At 41.3% G+C, this 23,343-nt stretch overlaps 1 protein-coding gene and 1 long non-coding RNA gene across 4 annotated transcripts; one reads left to right on the forward strand and one right to left on the reverse strand.

Annotated features, from left to right (window-relative positions):
• Window positions 1–62: 62 nt before the first annotated feature.
• TBPL1 (TATA-box binding protein like 1) lies at window positions 63–13,632 on the reverse strand. Of its 3 annotated transcripts, none has more exons than XM_054195519.1 (7): window positions 13,445–13,632; window positions 6,934–7,120; window positions 6,555–6,637; window positions 5,575–5,638; window positions 3,747–3,850; window positions 3,552–3,646; window positions 63–1,318 (listed from the first exon to the last, which is right to left on the reverse strand). In XM_054195519.1, the coding sequence occupies exons 2-7, from the start codon at window positions 7,066–7,068 to the stop codon at window positions 1,248–1,250; spliced, it is 552 nt and encodes a 183-aa protein (XP_054051494.1). In that variant the 5' UTR covers window positions 7,069–7,120; window positions 13,445–13,632; the 3' UTR covers window positions 63–1,247. The 3 variants fall into 3 exon arrangements, with proteins under 3 accessions (XP_054051494.1, XP_054051496.1, XP_054051495.1); XM_054195521.1 differs by lacking the exon at window positions 13,445–13,632 and adding an exon at window positions 13,334–13,353; XM_054195520.1 differs by lacking the exon at window positions 13,445–13,632 and adding an exon at window positions 12,379–12,476.
• Window positions 13,633–14,074: 442 nt separating this feature from the next.
• On the forward strand, window positions 14,075–20,628 carry LOC128907097 (uncharacterized). The gene is made up of 3 exons (XR_008465464.1): window positions 14,075–14,262; window positions 15,340–15,483; window positions 20,255–20,628. It is a non-coding gene; the product is annotated as an uncharacterized LOC128907097 (long non-coding RNA).
• The last annotated feature ends 2,715 nt before the right edge of the window (window positions 20,629–23,343 follow it).

A 23,343-nucleotide genomic window follows, 5' to 3' on the forward strand; every position in this document is an offset into this window, starting at 1 on the left:
CCTGCAGCACACGATAGTAGCATTACATTTCTCTTCAGTGACATAGGGAAAAAAGACATACATACATTTATACATATTTATTGTATCTTTTTAAAAGTAGCATTTGCAGTTACTTTTAAGCATTCACCTCTCTTCTGCTTCAAATGTGCACTTATTGAGAGAAACATCTACTGGCTTCCAAGTCCAAGATTAATACCAATAATAATACATGCCAGAATCAAGCTTCGTTGCTTGTTGGCAGCTCCTGTCATGAAAATATTATACAGTAAGAAGAGCGTAGAAAAGGTCTGTGTTAATCATTCAGCAATAGGCTGGGGCTGGATTAGCGTGACCGTATTATCTTCTCGAGTTGAAGCATAATAACACTTTCCTGAAAAAACGAAGCTCACATAGTAACTTCTTCCTTCCGCATCCAGTAGGTGGACAAGGCAGTTGGTTTTTCTACAGTAGCTTCTTTAGTTGATAAGATTTCCTCATCATCTATAGGAAAACACTTGCTGTAGACCTTTATATTTAGAAATGTCTTCTCTTCATGTAACAGCAAGAAAATACTTGAAATCTGGCATGTAGTTAAGAGAACTGGGAACAAACCAAATTTCATCCTCAGATAAACATACGTAACTACTATAGATTTCAATCTAACCCACGCACGAAGTTTTACACATACTACAAATAGAAACAGAAGGTATCAGCAAAAGACTATTCTTACATTGTTTCAAATTAATTTGCAACTATACAATTTTAACTGTAATAGAAAAAGAGAAAGGAATATAACAGAACAGGTATGAAGAGAAATATTTTCCAAACTTTTATTTGTGCACATTCATCAGGTGAAAAAGATAACTTTTACAGCTTCTTTGGTGCCCAATATTCAGCATACAAAAATGTAAAAGACTATTCACAAATAAAACACAAGCTCAAACTAAAAAAAAAAAAATGTTTTAAAGGTAGTGCACATCGTGACAGCTTTGCTTATGAATACACAGAAATTACTGCAAAAATAAATAGAATGTCTTTTTAAAAGCAGCAATTTCATATCTTGTAAACTTCCGTTTTTACAATACAGCACTGTTAAGAGTAAAATCCAAAAGAACTGGAGTTTATACTGTGGCCATGAGCAAGTAAAACAGTCTGTATTCCTCTGCTATGGTTGGTCCAGTTTTCCTTTTTGCTTTTAGTCCAATGTGCAGCAGTCTTTAAAGGTGCTTGGTTAGGGAACCTAACCATTAAGTGGTGAATTATAAAATTTATTTCCTGCTTTCAAACACGAATGGGTAGATCTGTTCCACAGCACTGGCAACAGCCTTTACGTTTGGCCCTGAGACATATTAAAAAAAAACAAAACCAAACAAACAAACCAAAAACAAATTAAAAAGAAACAGTAGGAAGAGAAAAATCAGGGAATCAGAAATTAAAACAACAACAGTACCTTTAAAATAACCTTAATATTTTTAGCTACCACAACTTCATACTGTAGACAAAAATCATTTCTCCCCCATTTTTTCCAACTTAAGAAGGTGTTCCTCCGATCACTTTTACTTACAAGAAAGGACTCTAGAACGGAACCTCTAAGATGTTCTACACTGGTCAATGGCTAGACTACAAATAAATAATACTGTCATTTAATTTCTTAACAACTTGGGTGCTTTTTGATTTACTGGCTTAAACAGTCAGCCCAGAGAAGAAGGCAGAGGCTGAGTGGCAGATGTAAAAAAAAATACTTTTACTTACGCTAATCTTCTAGGAATTTGTATTATTCAAAACTTAGCCACTTTTATCTCTTCTTTTAAAAGCCTACCAACAAAACCTACTGCTAAATAATGCTGGATTTAAGCCAAGTATGTTTCAAGCAAGATTGTTTTATGTTTGAAAATTCAGACTATTACATTCTAGTCTGGATTTTGTAAATAGCTCTACCACTGATCTCGGGACAAAACCTGCAAGCCAGGGAATTGTTATTGTCTCAGGATGAATCACCTGAAGGTTATCTAACATGACCTATGAGCGTCTGAGGAAAGAAAAGGAAGAATGAACTACCGGTGGTTTCTAATGGTGCTAGACCATTTTATGCAATCAACAGTTAAGATTGCAAATAAGCGAGCAGTAACATGCCAGAAAAAATTCACCCTGGATAGAAGTTTGGTGACGCAGATAAATGGCAACAGCAATTTTTAACGTGCTTTGATGCCTGTGAACTCAGGGATTTTTTTAACTCACTTTAAACTTCAAAAGTTTCTTCCAACTACAGAGAACTATTCAAAATAGTTCCCAAGAATCATAAATAACTTAATAAATGACTTATTTAAATCTAGAAATATTGTTTTAATATACACGTTCAGTCAGAAAGAAAATGGAATGGAATAGGATTCTTTCTGTATTTTCAAACTTGTCAAGTTGAGTTAAACACTCACCTAAACAAGCCTGGTGAAAGATACCTGCCTTCTGGGCAGATACTGCACTTTCCTTCAATTTGTCTGCTATTACAGAAATGCAATTTCTAGAGAAAGCCTTCAGAAAGCAAAAATATGAGTAGGCAAATAATTCTTGTAAAAAACCTGCTACTCCCTAGAGGGCTGAAGAAATATAAAATCTGGATCATCATTGCAGGGAGTATAAGAGAAGAAAAAAACCCAACAGAACAAACAAATAAAAAAACCCACCAACAACAAGAAAACCCCAAAACAACCACGTCATCACTCATTTTGGAGGAAGAAAAATTAATATTTCTTCCTATTAGGTATCAGTTCTTTTTATTTTCTTTTCTCAATGTAACTCTAAATCTTTTAATACTTGTCCCACTAAAATAAACTGCTAAAGTGATATAAAGTGATGGTTTTTAGTTCTGTACCATTTTAACATGTGTCCTCTAAAAACCTGACTTCTCATATCTGGAAACCTGAGGTGGACACCTCACAAGGAAACATAATGAAGAACAGAAAATTAAAATTAGGAAAAGAGAGAGAAAAACATGGCATGGCATCTCCAAGACCCAGGACAATCACATCTCTGGTTAAATGGGAAAAATCCCTGATGTCTACAATTCAGGTGACGGTTCTCTCTCAGTTGAGCTCTAACACAAGAGAGCGCAAGTCTGAAGAACTACAAATATTGGTCAACTTCAGTTATGAAAAAATGCCATGCTATGCTATACGTTTCCACAAATCTCCAGTTTGGAAACATTTAGTTATGAAAGGGATGTTAATGCTACATGCAGCATCGTTTACAGCACTATGAAGACCAAAAAAAGGAAGAAAATTCAAATGTTTAAATAAACAGTAGATACCTGCATTCTCAAGTCCTATCTCACTTTTGTATTTATAAAAGACAGACTATGTACATTCAATCAAAGTAGTTTTTGAACCTACCAATAACACTTCCTCTACAACTCTTCTAGCACTTTCACTCAAAAACAAACTAGGGGCTAACACTGGGAAACAAAATCCCTTCAACATATCTTTTGACTGTTTTGAACATCTTCCTTTCCTAAACCTACTGGCCCTAAAGTTAAATATTCCCAACAAGTTAAATATTTATTTTTGACATCAAAATACCTGTAACTGTGATACTGCCTGTGGAAAAAATCTGTAAGGTAGCTCTGAGAGTTTTTATTCTGTAACACACGGCAGGATGAAGTTCTGGTTCATAACTAGAAAACAAAATAAAAGGTAAAAAAGATAGATCTAGAACTGGAAAAGAAAAGCTTAAGAAATATAGCAAGACTGTAATTCTTTAAAATCCTACCGTACCTCGCATGAGGTCTGTTATTCTTCGTAAATTCTGGCAATCTGATCTCAAAGGGCATGTTGCACACTGCTAAAACATTCACAACTTTAAAATCTGTGAAAATTACCTTTTCGAAGGAGAGGAAAAAAAAGACATTAGAAATTCAGTTTACAGTGAGGTAGAGGTATGGGTTGCAAAAAAATAATAATATTTTGATGAGATTTCAAAACTAAAACCTTGTTGTGACTGATGCATTTTTAATAGTATTCTAAACAGTATTTAAAGGACTCAAATTGCTTACTTTATCCTTCTATGATACAGTAACTATTGAACTAGATACTTCACAGTTGTATTATGTGATTATAGTACAGTTAAAGAATGACACAGAAACAACTCATACTGCTGTTCTGAACACCTCCAAATTGAGAATAAACTAAATTAAATAGCTTATGAAACATCAAAATAAGCAGAGAAAAAGCTTAAATTTCATTCTTACAAGAACTTCACGCAATTTGAAAACTTCTTTCATGCCTTGTTGCTTGACACCATTTTTGTTAAAGCTAAGAATAAGAAAAATGGTGAAAATTGTTTTGTTTCAAATCTCCAGTGGCCAGTATGGCAAGCTTTTTTTCTACTTCTTTGCTTTCTGAAACCCAGCTCAAACTGCTGGCTTTCAGTTATTCTTTACCACATGCATTTTAGATGACAATAAAATAGCCAACAGACAATTCCTAAACAAACAAATGCACTGCTCAGAAGTCAGTGTTCACAGTATCACTGAAGAAACTTTTGATCATTTTCTGAGATTGCCTAAACTTAAAATGACCATTCCTCGGTCAAAACTTTTTAGAAGTATTCTACCAGTAGAAGCAACTTGTCCTTATAAAAGGTCAACTATCAATTTCATCTTCAAAATATATTCCATTTAAAGTGGTCACTTTTATAATACGACTTGGCGCCCACCCTGGAAGCACTGTTTACCTCACTGATTTAATGTTCCATTCCAACTTTAAGAGGCTGGGTCTAATGTATTCATTCGTAACAGTAAGAGTGTCGAACTTCTACTTGGGTCTGATGCAGCATTACCAGGACAGCCTGTCACCACTGCCTTCATGTATTACAATCAAAGGGAGCCTCTCCCTTCCTGCCAAAGGACAGCCACTGTGTTTATTTAATTGTCTGTCCGTAAAGTGAAACTGGAGGTGAACGGCACAACTGACTACCATGAAGTTTTACAGTATTAAAATGTGTCCTTTTAAGTCATTCACATTGCTGGTTTTCAACATTTAATATGAAATGCAAGTGATGTTTTTGACTGGTAATGTTAACCCAAACCCAGAAAAAAGAGGGGTTTCGTGTCCTAAGTATTTTCTTTGGCTCATTTCCTGCTGTGCAACCTGACAGAGCAGAAGCACTTTTTAAACTCAGTTAAAGAGGCTCAAACTTGCCCTTAACAAGATGGACATGTATCTGCTATTCCATCAGAAACGAGGGAAAATGGTGTTCAAATGACGCCTAGGTTTACACTCTTCAATATTTCTTCCAAATAAATCTTTCAAGATATTGTAAATTCTATCCAAGAAACATTTGTGGGTGGTTCATTTATTAAACAAATTTTGTTGTTCATTAAGCCAGTGAGGAAGCACTACTCCAAGCTGCCAAACGAAACTCAGATCCACAAAATAAAACAGCTTGTCTTTAAGCAGCATCTGGAAAATGTATGCTGACACAAAAGGGGCATCTCAGTGAAAACATGCTCACTGATAAATTGCTCCCTCCTTTTTGTTTCTTTCTAAAAAACGGATTACCAGCATCGCTTGAGTCATACAAGTCCTTTTTCATTAGAATTACCTGAAAACCTAGTTTCTGTAGACTACGAGCTAATCGTCTGGCACCAAATTTAGCTTCTTCTTCACTATAAAGGAGAAAGAAAAGAATCTAGCATTAACAGAAATAGAGTATGTAATTGTGTGCGCATATACCACAACAGCTGTTCAGACTACAAAATGAACTGTTAAATCATCTAACGCATGAACCATGATCACAGGGACAGCCTTCACTTTATCCTGATGCACGTATTACATTTTGACTATCTAGATATTCAAATGGGGTTCTTTATGCCCAAGAATAGCTTGGCACTTAGCTCCAGCTGAAGTGGGAGATATTTTGATCATACATGATACTAAATACTCTTAAGAGACAAATATGAGTAGTCTGGAGTCCTGAACAATCATCTTCCATTTTGAGAGGGAGATCATATACAGAAAGATCATATACAAAAATATACATATGCAAATTTACTATTGTACCTTATCCTTACTCCACGATGCAGGCAAATCTTAAAGGCACTCAGCTGTTAAGAGTTTGGCGAGCCTCGGTTGTATCTGAACTAAAAGTTTGCTTTTGCTTCTTTCCAGTCCCCCAACATTGCATAACATCGATAAAATTCAGGTGGGTTTTCATGAAATAGTAAGAGATATCCCTCAATAAAGGTCATCTCTTCTCAAGTTTCAAGTTCTGGTTAAAACCATAGAATTCTTAAAGAGTTCTGAAATGAAAGCTCTAGGATTTTCTTCATAAAGTATTTTTCGCTGCTGCTCTCCCACAAGACTGAACTGATGATGCTTAAGATTTCAACTCAGTCTGAGGCAGACACTCCACATAGAAAACTTCCTCCCAAATACATAGCTTGGCAAGGATCTACGTGTGATACAGTGTGAGTGAATCTTAACAGTGGTAAGTACTGACTCTTGCCATCTTCTTAATTTACAACATTGTATTTTGAAATACACAAGAATTTACAGCTAGAGAAAGAATCGTTGTGAACTTACCTTGTGGCTCCTGTGCAAATAACTTTTCCTGAGGACCAAATGGTGGCCGTAATCCTAGGTTTCCTAAGCTTCATTAATACTTTCTAAAAAGAAAAATAAAAGTGTAAGAATTGGACATTAGCGGTAGTTCAATTTCATACAGGAAAAAAAAATTAAAAAAGCAATTGTTAGACAAATCAACTGTTACACTAATAATACTTCCTTTATTTTTGATAGCCTTGAACTGTTCCTTCATCTCTTTCAGTAATTAAAAAAAACAGCTCCTGAGAAGAACAAAATAAGCGTGGAGTATCTCAGCCAGTGATTCCGTGTTCACAAAACAGATTAAATGACAGTGTTTTCCTGTGAATAAAATCTGGAGGTATGTTGAATCTCTTACCCCAACATCTCGCTTGTATATAACATTTGCTCCCTCTAATGCGATCTTCCTCAAGTTCAAATGACATCTTGTTCTAAAAACACACACTACGTTTGTGATTAAAATGTCCAATGCAACATCACTGTCCGCATCCATTGGGGTGATTTACAACTCAGCTTTCCCACCAGCTCACCATGAAGTTCACATCCTGAGAAGGGAAAATGATAAAATTAAACATACCAGTAGAAAATTGCCTACTAACGCCATTGTACACATCCATCCCTTAAATGAGACAAGAAGCAGAAGTGACTACACTCTGACTCATTTAAGTTAACTGTGTGTGGGGAGGCGGGGTGTCTGCATCCTCTATGCTAGAAAATAGGAGGTTACTTGTTTGAAGACACAGTTGCCAGACTTAACAGAAATAAAGTGTGTATACATACATTCGTATATATATATGTATAAAAAATTATTTAAAATTGTCCGTTACGTATGTTACAACTCTTACCAGCTATATTAGGACACAGTAAAGATTACTGAAATTTGTTCCATAGCTCCAGTGGATAATCTTTCCTCAGCTCATTTGAGGATGTCATTAAACACCTCAGGAAAAGGCAGTTCTCTGACTGCTGAAGTTGATAATTCTGAACAGCCTGACGTTTGTGCTGGAATGGATGAGCCTGCTGAATAACTCTGAACTAACACAGGCTACACACACCACAACCTGCAGACAGCCTGCTACCACAGCTTTGCCATCTTCATCCAGCACTCTTGGCCTATCTCCCCCAGTATAAAAGCATAATGCACACTATACAAAACGTCCTAGTGGCAGCAATGGCCTGGGCTGAGCCTCAGTGGCCTCTCACCCTCTTCTGCGCTGCCCACAGGAACCGCATAGAATGAACGCATTGTACACGCACAGCAAAATTGTTTCTGAGGAAAAAAGGCTGGATGAGGCTTTGAGCAGCCTGGTCTCGTGGGAGGTGTCCCTGCCCATGGCAGGGGGTTGGAACTAGATGACCTTAAAGGTCCCTTCCAACCCAAACCATTCTATGAAAAGCATGAGTAACTGTGAAGGCAGGGGATGGCCGCCCCCTGCACACATAGCAAGTCTGAGGCTGGCAGGGAGCATCCAGCCTGTCCACGCATGCTGAAGGTGACACTCCTCACACACACCTCAACTGGGCAAGAGGATCATGAGATGGGGAGTTGGGATACCACTCAGCCCAGCCCGAGACCGCCTGGCATCTCCTCTATAAGCCTACCAAAGCCAAGATGGCGGACATCTCAAATAAATCTCAGGTGAAGTATTTGGGGAAAGGAAAGGGGAAAAGAGCAGGAACATTGGTATATAGCGAAAAGGACTTCTATCAAAATACTGTAGTTCGTTAAGGAATTTTACTTTGTAGAAAAATGTAAAAATCTGAGTTTTACTCCAAGAGAATTAGCTTAAGTAGAGCATACCCTAAGAGACAGAGGTAACATTGTCTTGATCCATTCATATACAATTTCATCCAAAATGAACACAACAGAAAGCAAAGAGCAAAATCAAATAAAAATAGTCAGATATATTAAATGTTCTACATGGTCATTGCCATGGAAGAAGCCGGAGACTATGCCTCAAGAATAACAGTACACATAATGGACTGTAATGCATTTGTATCACTTTAAGTGTTTTGGCCTTACATTCTATATCAGAAATCAATGTTATTATCAGTATTTTCATCTGACTATGACTTCCCAAACATCATGCCATAGTCTCTAATCGAGAATTCGCGCAGGGTGTGTCTTTGACTACAACTCACTGACAACGCAGAGGTAATAAACTACAAGGCAGGTGTGCATAATCTACTGGGTCAACTGCTGGGTGTGATGGTTGCTGCTTCTACTGTGCAGCTTGTTCCCGGCTGAAAGAATTATTCTGTAATTGTTGGCTTGTCTACTGTAAGAAAAGGCAAGATGGGTGATAACACAGAAAAGAGATGAAGGAACAGCAAGAGAAAACCAGAAAAACCAAAGGCTATGTGTGGGGGCTGGGAGGAAAGCAGGCAAAGGAGAAGAGAACAAACAGTATCTAATTAGTATTCCCAGATATTTTTTTTTTTTTTAAAACAAAAAAATTACATGAATCCTCAAAGTTAAAAATTATTTATCCCATCTGGTTTTGATGGACTACTACAGATTGGGTTAGCAATTTATGGCACCGGCTCCAAAGATAGCACATGTACAGATTTTGAATGGCATGCAGGCAGGGCCAGCACAGAGCAGGGAGCTGGAACCCATGGCATCTTCAGAGAGGCACTTGTTTTCCACCCTGGCTCCAACTCCTGGCTCCCACTGAGTTCACTTACTGGAACCCAGGAACCACCACTGTATAAGAAAACAGGACACCTCCAATCAGCAGCATGTCCCAATTATCAGCAAGTTTCTACTGGCATCCTCAGTCTCTACATTCTGGAAGAGTAACACTGCAATGAGTAACATCCCTGAAAGGTTATTAACCTCTAAGCAAACCATAATACTGTATGATGACATCCCCATAAAACTCTGATGGTTTGTCTTAAACAGATCCGGGGAGAAAAGACACGTGCTCACTCAGGACAAAGGAAAAAATGTTTGAAAGAGAGGAAAATTACAATTTCAAAGGAAAAGGTACATCATTAAAGAGGGATCTAGAGGAAAAAAACACACATTAATATGCTGTGGAGCTGTCAGGATATTTTCAAAAACTATGGTGTATCTTGGTTAGAAGTACAATTTACTTACATAAATTTTAATGGGAGGAAAATTAACCAACATTACAGCAATGTGCCCCCATTTTCATAAGACAAGTTCTGAAAGTTTAAGACAATAGATATTTAGGGAGGAGCTTTTTAATTTGAAATTTAATTTGAGCTGTAGTTAATATTCTAGACAACATGTTGTGACATTCATTTAGGAAGGGACGTAACTGTTATAGAAGCAGTACTTGAATACAGCATAAAAATACTGAAAAATGCCTTTATTCTACTTTAATGTTACTTGATCTAACAGAAGCATTTCAGTGTTCAACTTTTCACTCAAATATTGAACATTTCACATATTAATTACCAAGTTTTTTCATTTGTATTGAGACAACTCTTTATTTGCTGCTGCTAAATACTACCCATGTTCTCTGAGAACCTGATAAGTATCAACAATTTTGAATACACCCATTCCCATTTAGTATACAAATACAATGTCAGCCTCTTCCAAGGCACAGTTTAGAAATATTGGGTAATCCAAAACATTTCTAGACTCTGGTACTTCTGTCCAGTGAGCGAGCATAATCTATTACAACCTCTGCCTTAAGCATTGATTTTAACGTCTCGCACTACACTGACAACAAAGAAAAAAATCTAGAGGAAAAACGTCCTGCTACCTTTCTTTGGGAAGTCTCAGAGATCTGTATTCATAGGAATCATGTGAATGAAGCAAGCTAAACATTTTTTAAAAAATAATAATACATGCACTATATAAAAAAATAGATCTGAAGAACATGTTTATGAAAAAAGTGTAACAAGTTTTCAGAAAGAAAGATAGATAGATGGATGCTGTTCTTATTTATATGTGTCTCCGATAACGTAACTAGCTGGAACACAGGAATCCTAAACACCACCTTGATACTCCTCTTTCCCAGTTTTCCCTTGTCTTCTGTGCTACTGATACACACTTCTGTATCCCCACTGCATAGCCCTGACCCACTACGTTATTTCCCAAAACTTGAATTTCTGCATTTCTGTTTCCTATTTGCAAAATAGGGAAAATACCGTTCCCATGCTTTTACAAAGACATTTTGAGATCAAGCAACAGCCTTACATATAGGCCTGTTACTGTTCCATATTTATGCAGTTACACTTGCAGAACAGAGGGACTGAGTAGAAACCAAACATCTGGTTCTTTCCCGTTATGGATTTGCAAATGCCTAACTTGATTTTATTGAGCTCAGCTTAGGTTTTGTTGATTAATTTTGCCCAAAGGTTCTCTCATCTGAACCTTAGAATTTTGGCAGCTTAAATATCATTTCTAAAATTATAATTTGCCAGTTAGTGCTAATTTAATAATAGGCTCAAATTGAAAATAAAATAATTAACTTGTCTATCTATTTGTATTATTTTATTTTATCAGGGACACTTTAAAAGTTTGTTCTTTATTTTCAGCATAGATTTCAGGGATAACTCTGAAATATTACCCTAAGAAGAAAAAAAGAGGAAGGAAAAAGAGATAGATAGGTAAAGCATGATAAGGAACATAAAAAATAAAAAAAAAAAAAAACAACAACAAAAGCTAATTCAAGGATATTTGGCACTGCAAAGTAATGTATCCTACACTGAAACTAGAGAAACTTCCCAGAATAAGAAATATTTCAGAGGAAGGAATAAGCACTCAAGTTCTTAAACAAAGCATTACCTATACATCCCCAGTTAGGACCACGGCCATACTATTTTAGATACTATATAAACACACATGAAGACAAACACCCTGCACTGAAATCTTACAATCTAAAAAAAGCCAGCGCTCTCTGTCTTCGAAAAATTCCAAACCAAACCAACCACACCATCATCATCAAAGAGAGAGGAAAGGCACGTGGGATGGGGTATATAAACAAAGTATTATTTTAAGCTTTTGGCTACCTTTGATCTGAGAAACTCAGAGCTATAAAGGTAGATGGGGGCTATCTAACAATGGTTATGTTATGTCAGAACAGTTTAATAAACACCTTTTTGACCAGGAGTGTAAATATAAGCAACTTCTACTGGTTATTTTTAACCTTGCTCCAAAGCAGTTCACCAAGTGACCGACCCTGCAAACAGTCCCAACAGCCCAGCTGAAGGTATAGCTGTCACTGCTGTGCCAGTAGGCATGCATCAAACTATCACTTGAAAAGAATTTGTTAAGTTAACAGGAATTTCCATACGAGGTTCCCATACGAGAACAGAGAATGCACAAAATAAAGCCCATCAGGAATAGGGAGAGAGCTGATTACATCCTTCCACTGAAGGTGCATTTTTTAAGACTTGTGTTCAGCCCCTCAGGGAACAGGTGCATATGAAACACTGGAGGTGACAGACCGCTGAAATCTGCTTGAATTCTTAGATATGATACAGTCACAGTGGTAGGTGGATGACTCCTCAGAACCGAGAACAACATAGCTACTACTGTCAGTATAGAAAATCCTCTCATCCAAACACTAGCCACTGAGCTAGAGAGGTATGGTTTTATTTTCTGTTGTCTCCAGGGGAAAGTTAAATTGCCCCTAAAGCAAAAGGCCATCTTGCAGCTAATATTCTCAACCTTTTGAGATTTGCACAGTCATGACTATTTCCTACAGAACTGAAACAAATATATTTTGGAGAAGGAGAAAATTTCCAAATATGCATAAAACCAGCGTCAAAGGAGGGATTTGTCCAATTAGACCAATGAAGAGAAAGATGATACCAGCCATACCATAAGCAAGTAGGACACAAATTCCCAATCCTGCTGTCAAATCTCCTGGATAAGCCTACTGCATCCCCATGGACCTAGGGTCTTCCAACAAAATCCAGCTGCAGGAATAAAGCCAAACATCTTATAGAACAAGACCAGGAAGCATATTTTTAAATAATTCATAACAGGCCATTTTCCTCAAATCTTTCTCATCAAAAAGATCTGTTGATATTCAAAGCAAAAAATCACTTGCACACAATTTTGTGCCATCTTTCCCTTGTAACATTCATCAATAGTCGAATGCAAGGCATTAAGAACAATCCTTTAGGTCTTTTATGATATGTGAAAGTACAATAAAAATCAGAACCAGGAGGTTAGGTGGCTACCGCAACTCAATAAAACATTGAAGAAAAACAAAAATCTGTCTTGCTGTTACAAAATATTTTAAGACAACAGGTAAGCCTGTCACACACACACACAGTCAAACATCTACCATTTGCGCGTCTCGATGGAGGAAACAGAAGTACCCTTCCCGTTCACTAGCTGGGAAGCTCGCTCACTTAAAGCCCTGCGCGTGCCCGTATCACAAATAATTACTATTTTTTCTTTCCCCGCTCCCCTTCAGCCCCACAAGAAAACTTCTGGGGCCAGCCCAGGACAGACAAAGCGCAGGCAGGAGGCGGCCCGGCCACGCCGGTCCCAGCCGCTCGGAGCGGCGCCGGCAGCCCCGGGGGAGGGTGTGCTGCGGCTCTTACAAAGCCCCCGAGGGCCAGGGACGCTACGTGGGGGACCCGAACGCGGGGCAGCCGGTGCCCCTCGGGGAAGCCTCAACGGTTGCCGAGGAACGGGCCGTTCCCCTCACGGGATGCTCTGCCCCCGTCCCCGCCCCGACACCGCCGGCTCCAGGGAGGGGAACGGGCACCGCGGCGGGAGGAGTCGGCCGGGCCGCGGCCAAGAGCGGGGGGAGGCCCCTCACCTCAGCCGGGGGGAGCGGGAGAGGGGTGGGGGGGGCAGGGCTCGCCGGGCCGCGGCCCCCCGAGGGGGCGGCGAGGAGGAGCTCGGCCCGTCGGCGGGCGGCAGGCGTTACCGTGCGGGCGGTCGGGCGGGCGGCGGTCGGGGCGGCGGGTAGCGGGGTGCCGGTGTCTAGGCGCCCCGCCGCTGGCGCCCGGCGGCGGTGCGGGTGCTGGGCCGACTCCCCGCGACAATAAACATCCCCCAGCGCCGCGGGCATAGACGCGGCGCCGGCTAGAGCGGCCGCCGGAAGTCACGGTCGGCGGGAGGGGACGAAGGGAAGGGGGGGGCCGCGCTAGCCGCGCACTTCCGCTTTCGTCTGCCGCCCCCTGAGGCGCGGCGGGACCTTGGTGGGGGTGGTTGGCGGTGGCGACACCGCCTGGGCGGCACTAGGCTGCCCCACTGCGGCTTGGTCGGGCAGTCACCGCCCCCGGCCTCGTTCCACGGGGCTGGCGCCCGGTAGTGCTCGCCGCCTGTGGTAGTGTTGGTGCTGGCCCAGCTCCCTGGGCTGGGCGCGGTGAGGCCTCGCCCTCAGCTGAAAGGCCCCTGAGTGGCCGCCTCGCTTCAGAGCTCCCGCAGGAGCTGTCGAAGCTGCGCAGCGGACGTGGAGCTTTTCTGGTGATTTTTTTTTCTGCTTGTGGGCCACCCTGGCAGCCCCTGCCAGTGGCCGGTGGGCCCGTGGTAGGTGGCTTTTGGCCAACTGTTACGGGCTTGATCCCAACCATGTCACGTGAGGTAGCCCTTTTGCCAGCAAACCGGCTGGAGATCTGATCCAGTTTGCAGATGAGATGGTCATGGCACGTACCTGGTGTTCCTGTTAGGGTACTCACCCTCAGACCTCTAGCTTGCTATGTATGCTTGCCTGCTTCATGCATACTCCGACCAAACCAAGTGGTAAGCGCTAGTCTTGACACAATCCATCAGTAGTTATTTAGGACGCACAGCAACAACATGGTGCAACGATTGCTGCTGTATATGTGCATGTTGCATTGCAGCAGGATTCTGGTCACTGCGTCTTGTCTTACCAATGCTTTAAAGATTTTTAAATTTAAAACAACATTGTTTGGTACTGAAGGAATAGTTCACAGCAGTAAGCGGTGGTACCTTGGTGTGCGAGTAGACTACTGACCCCAAGTGAAACAAAGAAGTAGGTGACTGAGAAGCCTCAAATATTCCCAAGTCCCCTGAGGACTATGTGGCCCTCAGCATTTTTTTTTGTGGTTTTAATATTTAAATGACTAAGACAGCTGCTTTGCATTCTTCCAATATGCACCTTGTTTAATCATTGCAAAGTGGGTACCTCGATGCACGCTTTGAGGAGAGAGAGAAGGGGACCTGAGGACACAGTGGGGGTGGCTGGGATGGCACTGGTTCTCTCTGTCCAGGACAGTCCTCCAAATTTGGCACTATCCCACCTATGGTGTCTGTAAGGAGTAGAGCCTGTGATGAACTGTCTTTCAGCTATACTACATTTTCTCTTGGAAGAGCTGTTTGTTGCGTTTCACTTGGGAATGCAGGAACAAATGAATGTGGCTGCAGTGTGGCCAATTAAGGACACACCACCCTGACTGAAGAATGAAATAAAGTTACCAAGTCAACTAGGTTTATAAAGACACATCAGTCTTTACGTGAAAAATATGTATACGTATATTTATATGTGTGTAGTGCAAAGTATTTACTGGATGGACAATTTTTCTGAAATTGAGGTTCTGTAATTACGTGTGTGTAATTTCCATGTGTGAAGTGATAGCAGAATAGCTTTAATTAGGATAGAGGAAACAGTATGAAATTTAAATTTTGAAGTCTTCAGAGTTGGGATGTTTTCCTCTGCTAGATCCAATTTAATCCTTGAAATGCATTTCTAGGTTCACTTGTCAAGAATAATTATTTCAGATTCTTACTTCAAATCAGCTGCGAGTACATTAGTGACTGTACGGCTTGTTAATGCCGATTTTGTTTCCCTGTTGGCAGACTGGCTTCATACCAGTGTGCGGCAGCGCTGCCACCCTGCGGCTTCTTGCAGAAATGGATCCACGGATTAAGTGAAGACGGTCAAGCGACGCGAGCTTTTGGAAACAGGAATGCTGAATTTAGAGCAGCTGTTACCACAGTTCAGTAAGTCTGCATAGGATCTCCAGCATTTTTATGGAGTGCCTTAAGGCTGTTTTAATTCTTTATGGGCTTCAGCCTAAAGGCTCCGAGTCATTACAATTAACACTGCCGATGTGGGGTAGATTGTTATGATTCTTCTCCCTGAGAAGATGAGTTCTTCTCGGTTCTTTCGAGCTTCTATATAGCTGTGTCACAACAGGTGCTGATTTTTTTTCTAAATAGCTGATTGTATAGGCAAGTTATGAAGAAAAGCTTTATAATCGCTGATTTTGCTTGAATTCTGAGTGAGCTTCTGGTTTTTTTAGCATACTCATATAGGTCTACATAAATTTGACACAAAATGTCTTCTATCAAATACACATTCATTGTCTATTTCCACATGCTTGCCCTTTTCAGGATATAACTTTTTCTAGCAGGTGTTCCACAGAAATGTGCAGTCATTGCTGGACATTAAGAAATTTTTTTTTACTTATAAAGAGATGAACCCTTACCATTTCAAAGTTTTGGCTGCTTTGTCAGCCAGAGATTTTCCTGTTTAGACTAGGACATGTTCTGAAGATTGCCTCTTTAAATATATATTTGGAAAATGTGCAAATGTATGCAAGTAGTTATGATGACATTAACATGGAATGCAAATAAGGTGATTGGGCGCCTACCTAATTTGACATCTAAGTTTATCAGTTGTGCCTGCAGTTTTATTCCACATGTAGATAGTTACAAAACTGGTTATTCTGTCCTTATGTTCTCCGTCCTTCCGTGCAATTCTAACTTGGCTCCGTGGCTTCCTCCACTAGTATGACTGAGAAGCTAAGGATTTACCACCTGCAGGAACTGTGTCCTCATCTGCCTCTTGCTATTGCTTGTTCTAACTTACCAGATGCTGTACTGACATAAAACAGGGAAGGCACAAAGGCCATTTCTGACACTATCGCTTCCTTACTATGTGAGTTCATTTTCCTATGCCTTTGTTTCTCTGTCCTTTGTTTGGGAAGTAAAGAGGAGAGAGAGGTGCAGGGAGGCTGTTTCCTGTGCTTGGACACTCTGCAGCATGGAATTGTGGGCTGCTTGGGACCATCAGTACTAGCACAGTAAAAATAAGGATAACCAAATTTTAGGACACTGCGCATATTTTTGTTCTGTAATTACAGCAGTGAAAGTGAATGAAGATGCAATTTTTTTTATGTTGCTACTCAGCTGTAACTGCAGGTTTCTGTAAAAAAATCACTCATCAAACTGAAGCAAATGCTTGGTTATCTGGATTTTTCTATTTTTACAGGATTAATTTTCAATCAGGTAAGATCCAGTGCTAGGCAGACTGTGGGAAAGTGTCGGGGGGAGAGTGGAAAGCTGGATGGCCCCTTGAGTCAGCCCACAATGGAGGCTAGAAGAGTTTTATACAGCTATGTCTTAAGTACTGTGGGCTCTGTGCAGAAGATTATATTGACGTATTTATGTTTGAAGAGGAGGTACCTAGGAGCAACCCGTATCTCGCACACTCCATAGAAATGACATTGTGGGGAGTGGTTGTCATGTACATGCATATGATACTGCAGGTTAATTGTAAGACATCTCCTAAGCTGGCAGCCAGCAGGGAATGAGCTTAAACCTGTGGCAGGAGATCAGTCAGGAAGGGAATCCTTTGTTCCAAGGCTTAGTTTATCAGGTGAAACTGTAAACTCAACTGTGCCTTCTCACACTTCTCTGATGATGTACAGTATGATAACTGATGCCAGCACTGTTAAACCATTACCTCCCTGCCGTAAGTGGCACTTAAATAGGCCCCACAACATCCAGTCTGTTTAATTTTATAATATAGATATTATTTTATATATTTGAATTTATAGGTAGTATATATTATGTAAATATTTATCCCATATTTTTATACAGTGTATATATATGACATAGTGTATGCATATATATATTGTGTAATATACGTAGCTAGATACACTATTTAATATAATCTAAACATATGAAGAAAATGTCAGTGAAGTACCCCAGAATCAAAGTCAAATGATCAGGATGAGGTTTTTCTTTAGTAAACTCTATAATGTAGTTTCAGCCTCTACAACTGAATGGTATTTACAGACTATGCATACCGACTTTTGTGGGCAGTAAGGGAGAAACATGATGAAAATAGTAGAATCAGAAAACTGAGCGTGAGGGAAATCAGGGAGAAAAGTTTACAGGAAGATAGTAGTGTCAGCAGTTCTCCCTGCTGTGCTACATGTAGCTGTAGCGGAGCGATCTGGGGGTGCTGGCCACAGCTCACCCTGCCAGCTTGCTTCCTGCTCCAGCAGAAGGACACTAAGCAATGCACAGACAGCACCTACTGACTGTCTGAAGCCTTCCCGTGGACTTCAGTAGGGGAATATCTCAATGCCGGATCTTGGCATGAGGTTAGCATGATGCTGTTTGGCAATGGCAAGAAAGAGATACTCTGAGAGCGTATGTCAAATTTAGGCATTAGGGAACTCACAACTCTGGTAGAAAAGGTACTGCAGAGCTTACTAGAGTTGGGCAACAAATGAACAGAAGTTTTCAGTGTCATAATTTAGGTTATAATGTTGTTTAAGTCTTGTGTTATGTTTGTTCTTGAACTTGGCCTCTTGCTTCTGGTGACCTCTAGTCTTAGTTACGAGATAAAAATAGCACAGAGGCTCCCCACTAAGAAGTTTTGGCCCATAAAAGAACATAGCAGGTTGGTCGAGAAAACAAATGAGAATAGCATGAGGTTGGCGTGACACAAAGGCATCAAGTACCTTTTTCACTCTAGCTTCTGAGGCTGCAGTGGCACTGATAAATAAAGCAGGGCCAAGGCTTATTTTTCAGAGTGCTTGGTTGCTAGCAGGGTCCTTGGCATGCCTTTGGCCTGTCTGACTAACTTCCTCCCAGGTTAAAGTGAGGTGAGGTGCCAGTGGTATAAAAGTCCCTATGTAAGAATGAAACATGTTACCAGTGAGGAAGAACTGTTCCTATTCTGGTCAGCTCAGCCATCAAACAGCATCACAAGAAACAGGATGCTGTAGCAAGAGGCTGCACTGACACTTGGATTGCTTGTCGCACACAATGGTCTTTGCCTCATCCCTGATGGGGGAGGGAAGTGCTGCTGCAGCAGCCTGGGAAGACATCCAGTGGGACAGTTATCCGTGTGAGCGCATCCCTGGGAACGTTCGCTGCCTGTGCCTGCTCCTCCTCCCCTGCTGCTGCCGCCCAGGATTTTGCAGATGTTCCTCCCAGAGAAGGCAGCTGCAGCTCTCAGCCTCCCAGTTTCCATCTTCCTGGTGGTCTGGCTCCACCCAGCTGTGATGGAGCTGCTGATAGTTCCTCCCTTCTCCAGCCCATCTTTTCACACAGATTGAGCAGTAGTAGTCAGAGGAAGGGGAATTATTCTATGCCTTTTTCTCCCTTTCTGCTTGTCTTCTGTCTGTGTAGCTGTACCCTTCCCTTTTTTCCCTCGTATTTCTGATCCCTGTTTCTTCAACAGCGTGTAAACAACTGAGAGAAAACTTTAATGTGTAGATAATCCATATTTACAGTCGGATATGGTCTTACAGTTTACACAGCAGCCTGAGATGTAAATAAGGGTTAGGGTTTTTCTCCTCGCTTAAGAAAAATGGCTTCTTAGAATTTAAAGTGAAGGGAGGATTTGTATTGGTTTTATCCTCCTGCTTTTGTTATCATGTTTTTTTTCCCTTGGAAGGAGGTTTGGATCTCTCCACTCCCCATGCAAGGGCTGTATGCACGCATGCGCATCGGCTTGAAAATGCATTTCATGTGTTTACAAGTTTCAGTTTAAGGGCAAAACCCTAAGGCAAGAAAATGCATCATCTCAGGACTGTTGTGACCCTAGGGTATGTCCACGCTGCAGTTGGGAAATGCGATGCCTGCATGCCTAGGCCTACTCAAAGTCGTTTTTATAGAGCTAGCTCAGATACACCAGCGTCTGAAGTAAACTGAAGAAAAATGAGTTACTTGCAGAACTGTGCTGGGTTTGGAGTCTGCTGACAGCAATCCTCACAAAAGTAACACATTTTTTTCCCATCCCTCCTGGAGCATAAGTTTTAGGTCAGATCTCTTATATCGTCTCAGGGTTGCAGAATTTCACCAAGATGTAACACACCAGTAGCTTTGCAGCACTAGAGACAAAAAAAGCCATTATTACAGGTTGTGCCACTTCCCATCCATTAAGCATGCTGGGCTGAAGAACACGAAGCAGTCCACGGCTGAATAGTGAGCACAAAGTTGTGTTTACCTTGTGGGTCTGCATTTGGCAGCACAGCCTTAATACGGGAATAGTCAGTGCTACACAGCTAGCAATGAATAGGGACAGTTGAATCGCTGTCTGGTGCGAGAAATTCTGTATGGAGAGTTTTCTAGGTGTGTGTATATACATGGAAATTACAGAGTGCTCTGTTGTTTGCCACCACAAATTTAAATTTCATTGAAAATGAATTTAATTTCAATGTCACTGAAATTTCTTTTGAAAACCTTTCCCTTTTGTGAGACTATGGGTGATAATCTACATTCAGATATCCAACAATAAATTAGAAATACCCTGCACTTTTATTAGATTATACCCTCCAGATTGTGCACCAGATATATGTGAGTTTTGTTCTCTTATAGGCAGCTTATTACCTGCAATTAGGTAACATCTTTTGCATATTTTTTTTTTTACTACAAATAATAATGAATGTTAATGACAATGGGGTTTTGGGAAGGATTACCTTTTGAAAAATAGAGGCAATTAATTTACAGGGAAGCATGTTTTTTCCAGGCAGACACAACTGTGGGGTTACCAATAGAAATGCTTCAAACAAACCTGTGCTTGGGATCCTGTCATTGTATCCGGGATTCAAACCAGCTTCCCTACAGAAGAAACCACACAGATTTTCTGTGGCTTTTCATGTCTGAGGTGAGCTGGGGATGTCGACCTCGAAGGCACTTTAAGGGATAAGCTATCTAGCATATGTTCTTCTTGTGCACCTTGCAGCTTGGGGGCACAACCATGACTGTCGCCTTGCTGTCCCAGTCAGTGCCCAGGACAGCAAGGCATTGTGTAGGTGTCTGCAAAGTGGCTTTCTTGCTATGCTGATGTTTCAGGCTGGCAGATTTCTATCCCAGCAGGAGGATAAGATAAGCCTGAAATGTATTTTCTGTAAGGGATGGACAAATGCTTGCTCCTGAAGACTTTGTGGACTGTGAAAATTGCTGCTTTGCTGCTAAGCAGTACAACGTGAGCACCAAAACCAAGAGCTTGAGCACTGAGTGCAGCTCTGCAAATAAAGGATTTTTCTAGTCTATAGCTGAACTGAAAAATGGTCGTGACGTAGTTGGGTGGAACTGGGTTTCCTTCCAAAAAAAAAAAAAGAATAATAGTATTGAAATCAGATGGGACTAAACTGTTTTTAGAGAGTTCTTATCTTAAAACACATAGGTCCATAAGCTTGTATCCTGTGATTGAAGCAGCATTTGAAGCTTCATCTACCGTTAGCACTCTGCTCTGAATGCTCTGGTATCTGATAAGGGCTGAGTTCATGTTGAAACCTTTCCTTTAGTTGCAGAATTTAAAGATTTTTTTTCTTTTCTCTATTCAGCTGCCTGTTTTCACCAAAAAAAAAAAAAAGTAGCAATTTAGTTATCTTTGAGACCTCTGTCAAATTCAGTTGAAATCAGGCAATGAGTTCAGACACTATTAGGAGGGAATGTATACAGACACTCACGCAGCTACATCTACATCCATGTAGATAGGGAAAGATAAATCGTCAGCTTTGTTTCCACATGGGGAAGGGATATATTTTGGTAAATATTAAAATGCATCACTTTGTACAGAAAAGCAAGAAAGCAGACAAAATATTTTCTTTAAAATCATTGACATCAATATTTAAAACAGTTCCCTGTTTTCCCGTAGCACATTATCAAATTCCTTTCAAAATCAATTGCTTCAGTCAGACTAAACATACATTTTCTGTTTGCAAATATTTTTCTGTAAAATTGTGCTCAGCAGTGGGGAAGAATAATTTCACTCATTGTTCTCCTGAGATATGTGGTAGGACTCATAATTCATCTAAGACACTTGTGTCGTTGAAGCCAGCTGCTAATACTGTCAGGGCTGTGCCCTTACAGAAAAAGTCAGTGGACCAAGGGTTCCCAGGCACATAAATACCTGTGGAAATTAGGTTCGTTGTCTTCAAAATGAAGATGAAGCCACTAATTGTTTTACAGTCAGAGTAAAGCCTTTATTTACCTTTCTGCATACTGATGGTTTCTTTTCTTTATTGCTTGTTGCTTTTTGCCTGTTGCTGAACTGTTGCTCAGAGGTGAAGACTGAGAAAGGTGGAGGATGCTTGAGGAATAGTGTAGTCCTCAAGAGGCTTGCAATCTCGACGGCTAGATAAAGCGAATAGCAGCACGAGAAATAATGGTGTCTACAGCCTCCTCTTACTGTTCCGCTTACAGTACAGCTTTTGGCACATGGTTACAGCTGTGTCCCTCACATTTCATGGGGGACTACTGCATTTCTCCTTTCTCTTTCTCCATGTTGTGTTTCAGGTGGCAAATGAACACTGAACACAGCTAACTCAAAAGGGTGGCAAAGATACCGAGTACAGTTAGTAACCACTGCAAAGCAGGGTGGCAAAGAAGAACGTGTGAGAATATTCAGAATTTAACTCTTAATTTTATGCGTATCTCAGACGCCTGTCAATTTTTGCTTTCTAGAAGGAAAACAACAATTTGCTATCAGTCTCCAGCAGGCATTAGTTAGTATGGATTTAAGTCGAGATTTTGAGTGGTTAAATCCAACAGTTAATTTCAATTCAGTGGGTAAATTAAGTGGTAAAAATGGTATTTGTGCATTTGCTGTATCAGTGATTTGCACTTAGCTTAAGTTCAGAGGGCTTTATTCTGTCTCCCTTTACGAGAACAGCAGTTCCCACTGAATTTCACAGTGCCTGTGGCAAAGAGATCAGTCCTTTCAACTGTGCCTACCAGAGCTGCTCATCTCTTCAGCATGAGCTGTGGCTGTTAAAAGGTGGTGTGTTTGGCAGTAAAGTCAGTCAAGCCCCTGTGTGTAACTGCGTGTCTCAAGTGGTGCAGGCCCGCTTACGACAGTGAAGTTGCACATGGTTATGGCAGGCGAGGAGGTCAGCTTTTAATTGCACAGGATGGAGATAAAGCTGTGAAAAAGTGCAATTAAACAGCTCTCCCCTTCCTAAACCATTAGGAGGATAGAGCAGGCCCTGGCCCTTTCCATAATGAGGGCCGAGATGTTTGCACAGCCCGTGCCTCACAGCGAGCTGCTTTAATTAAACCTAGCCCACGCAGGAACCCGACTGGTGAATGTGGGTCGCCTGGAGGCCGCGCTTCCTCACCCAGTTATCTCGGGGGGAAGGGGAGTATGAGAAGAAACATCACCCAGCCTCTGCACGGCTGCCGGGGTGGCTCCGCGCCCGCCCGCGGGGTTGCCCGGGGGGAGGAGGCTCCCGGGAGAGTCCGTGGCCCCCGCGCCGCCCGTCACCGCGCCACGGCCCCCCCACCCCGCAGCCCGGCCGGGACGGAGGGCTTGGCTGGGGGGCAGCCGCCATGCCTCCTCGGTCCCGGGGCGGCTCTGCAGCCCCCGCTGCCTCTCTCCGGCTTTCGGCCAGACAGTACCCAGGTATCAAACGGAACCGGGGGACAGTATTGAAAGAGCAAGTGAAGCGGAAATTTAAAGCCTCTCTGCTAATAATAACAGTATAAATAACCGAAGACGTCTTGTAAACAGTGCGGTCATAACCCTGAAACATTAAACAGCGCGGTGGGATCTGGCGCATCAGCTGCCGGCGGCCGCTGCCGGTGCCGGGGAAGCGCCCCGCACTCCTGTTT

Source organism: Rissa tridactyla, chromosome 3, assembly GCF_028500815.1.
Source record: "Rissa tridactyla isolate bRisTri1 chromosome 3, bRisTri1.patW.cur.20221130, whole genome shotgun sequence".
In the NCBI taxonomy this organism is placed as follows: Eukaryota; Metazoa; Chordata; class Aves; order Charadriiformes; family Laridae; genus Rissa; species Rissa tridactyla.

What these genes read in the sequence shown, in the direction of transcription:
- TBPL1 (XM_054195519.1), bottom strand. Translation starts at nt 7,068, where the DNA reads ATGGATGCGGACAGTGATGTTGCATTGGACATTTTAATCACAAACGTA. An exon ending in ATTTGCACAGGAGCCACAAG is followed by an intron (nt 5,639 to 6,554) that starts GTAAGTTCACAA and finishes TCTCCTTTATAG; the next exon opens with TGAAGAAGAAGCTAAATTTG. An exon ending in AATAACAGACCTCATGCGAG is followed by an intron (nt 3,647 to 3,746) that starts GTACGGTAGGAT and finishes TTTGTTTTCTAG; the next exon opens with TTATGAACCAGAACTTCATC.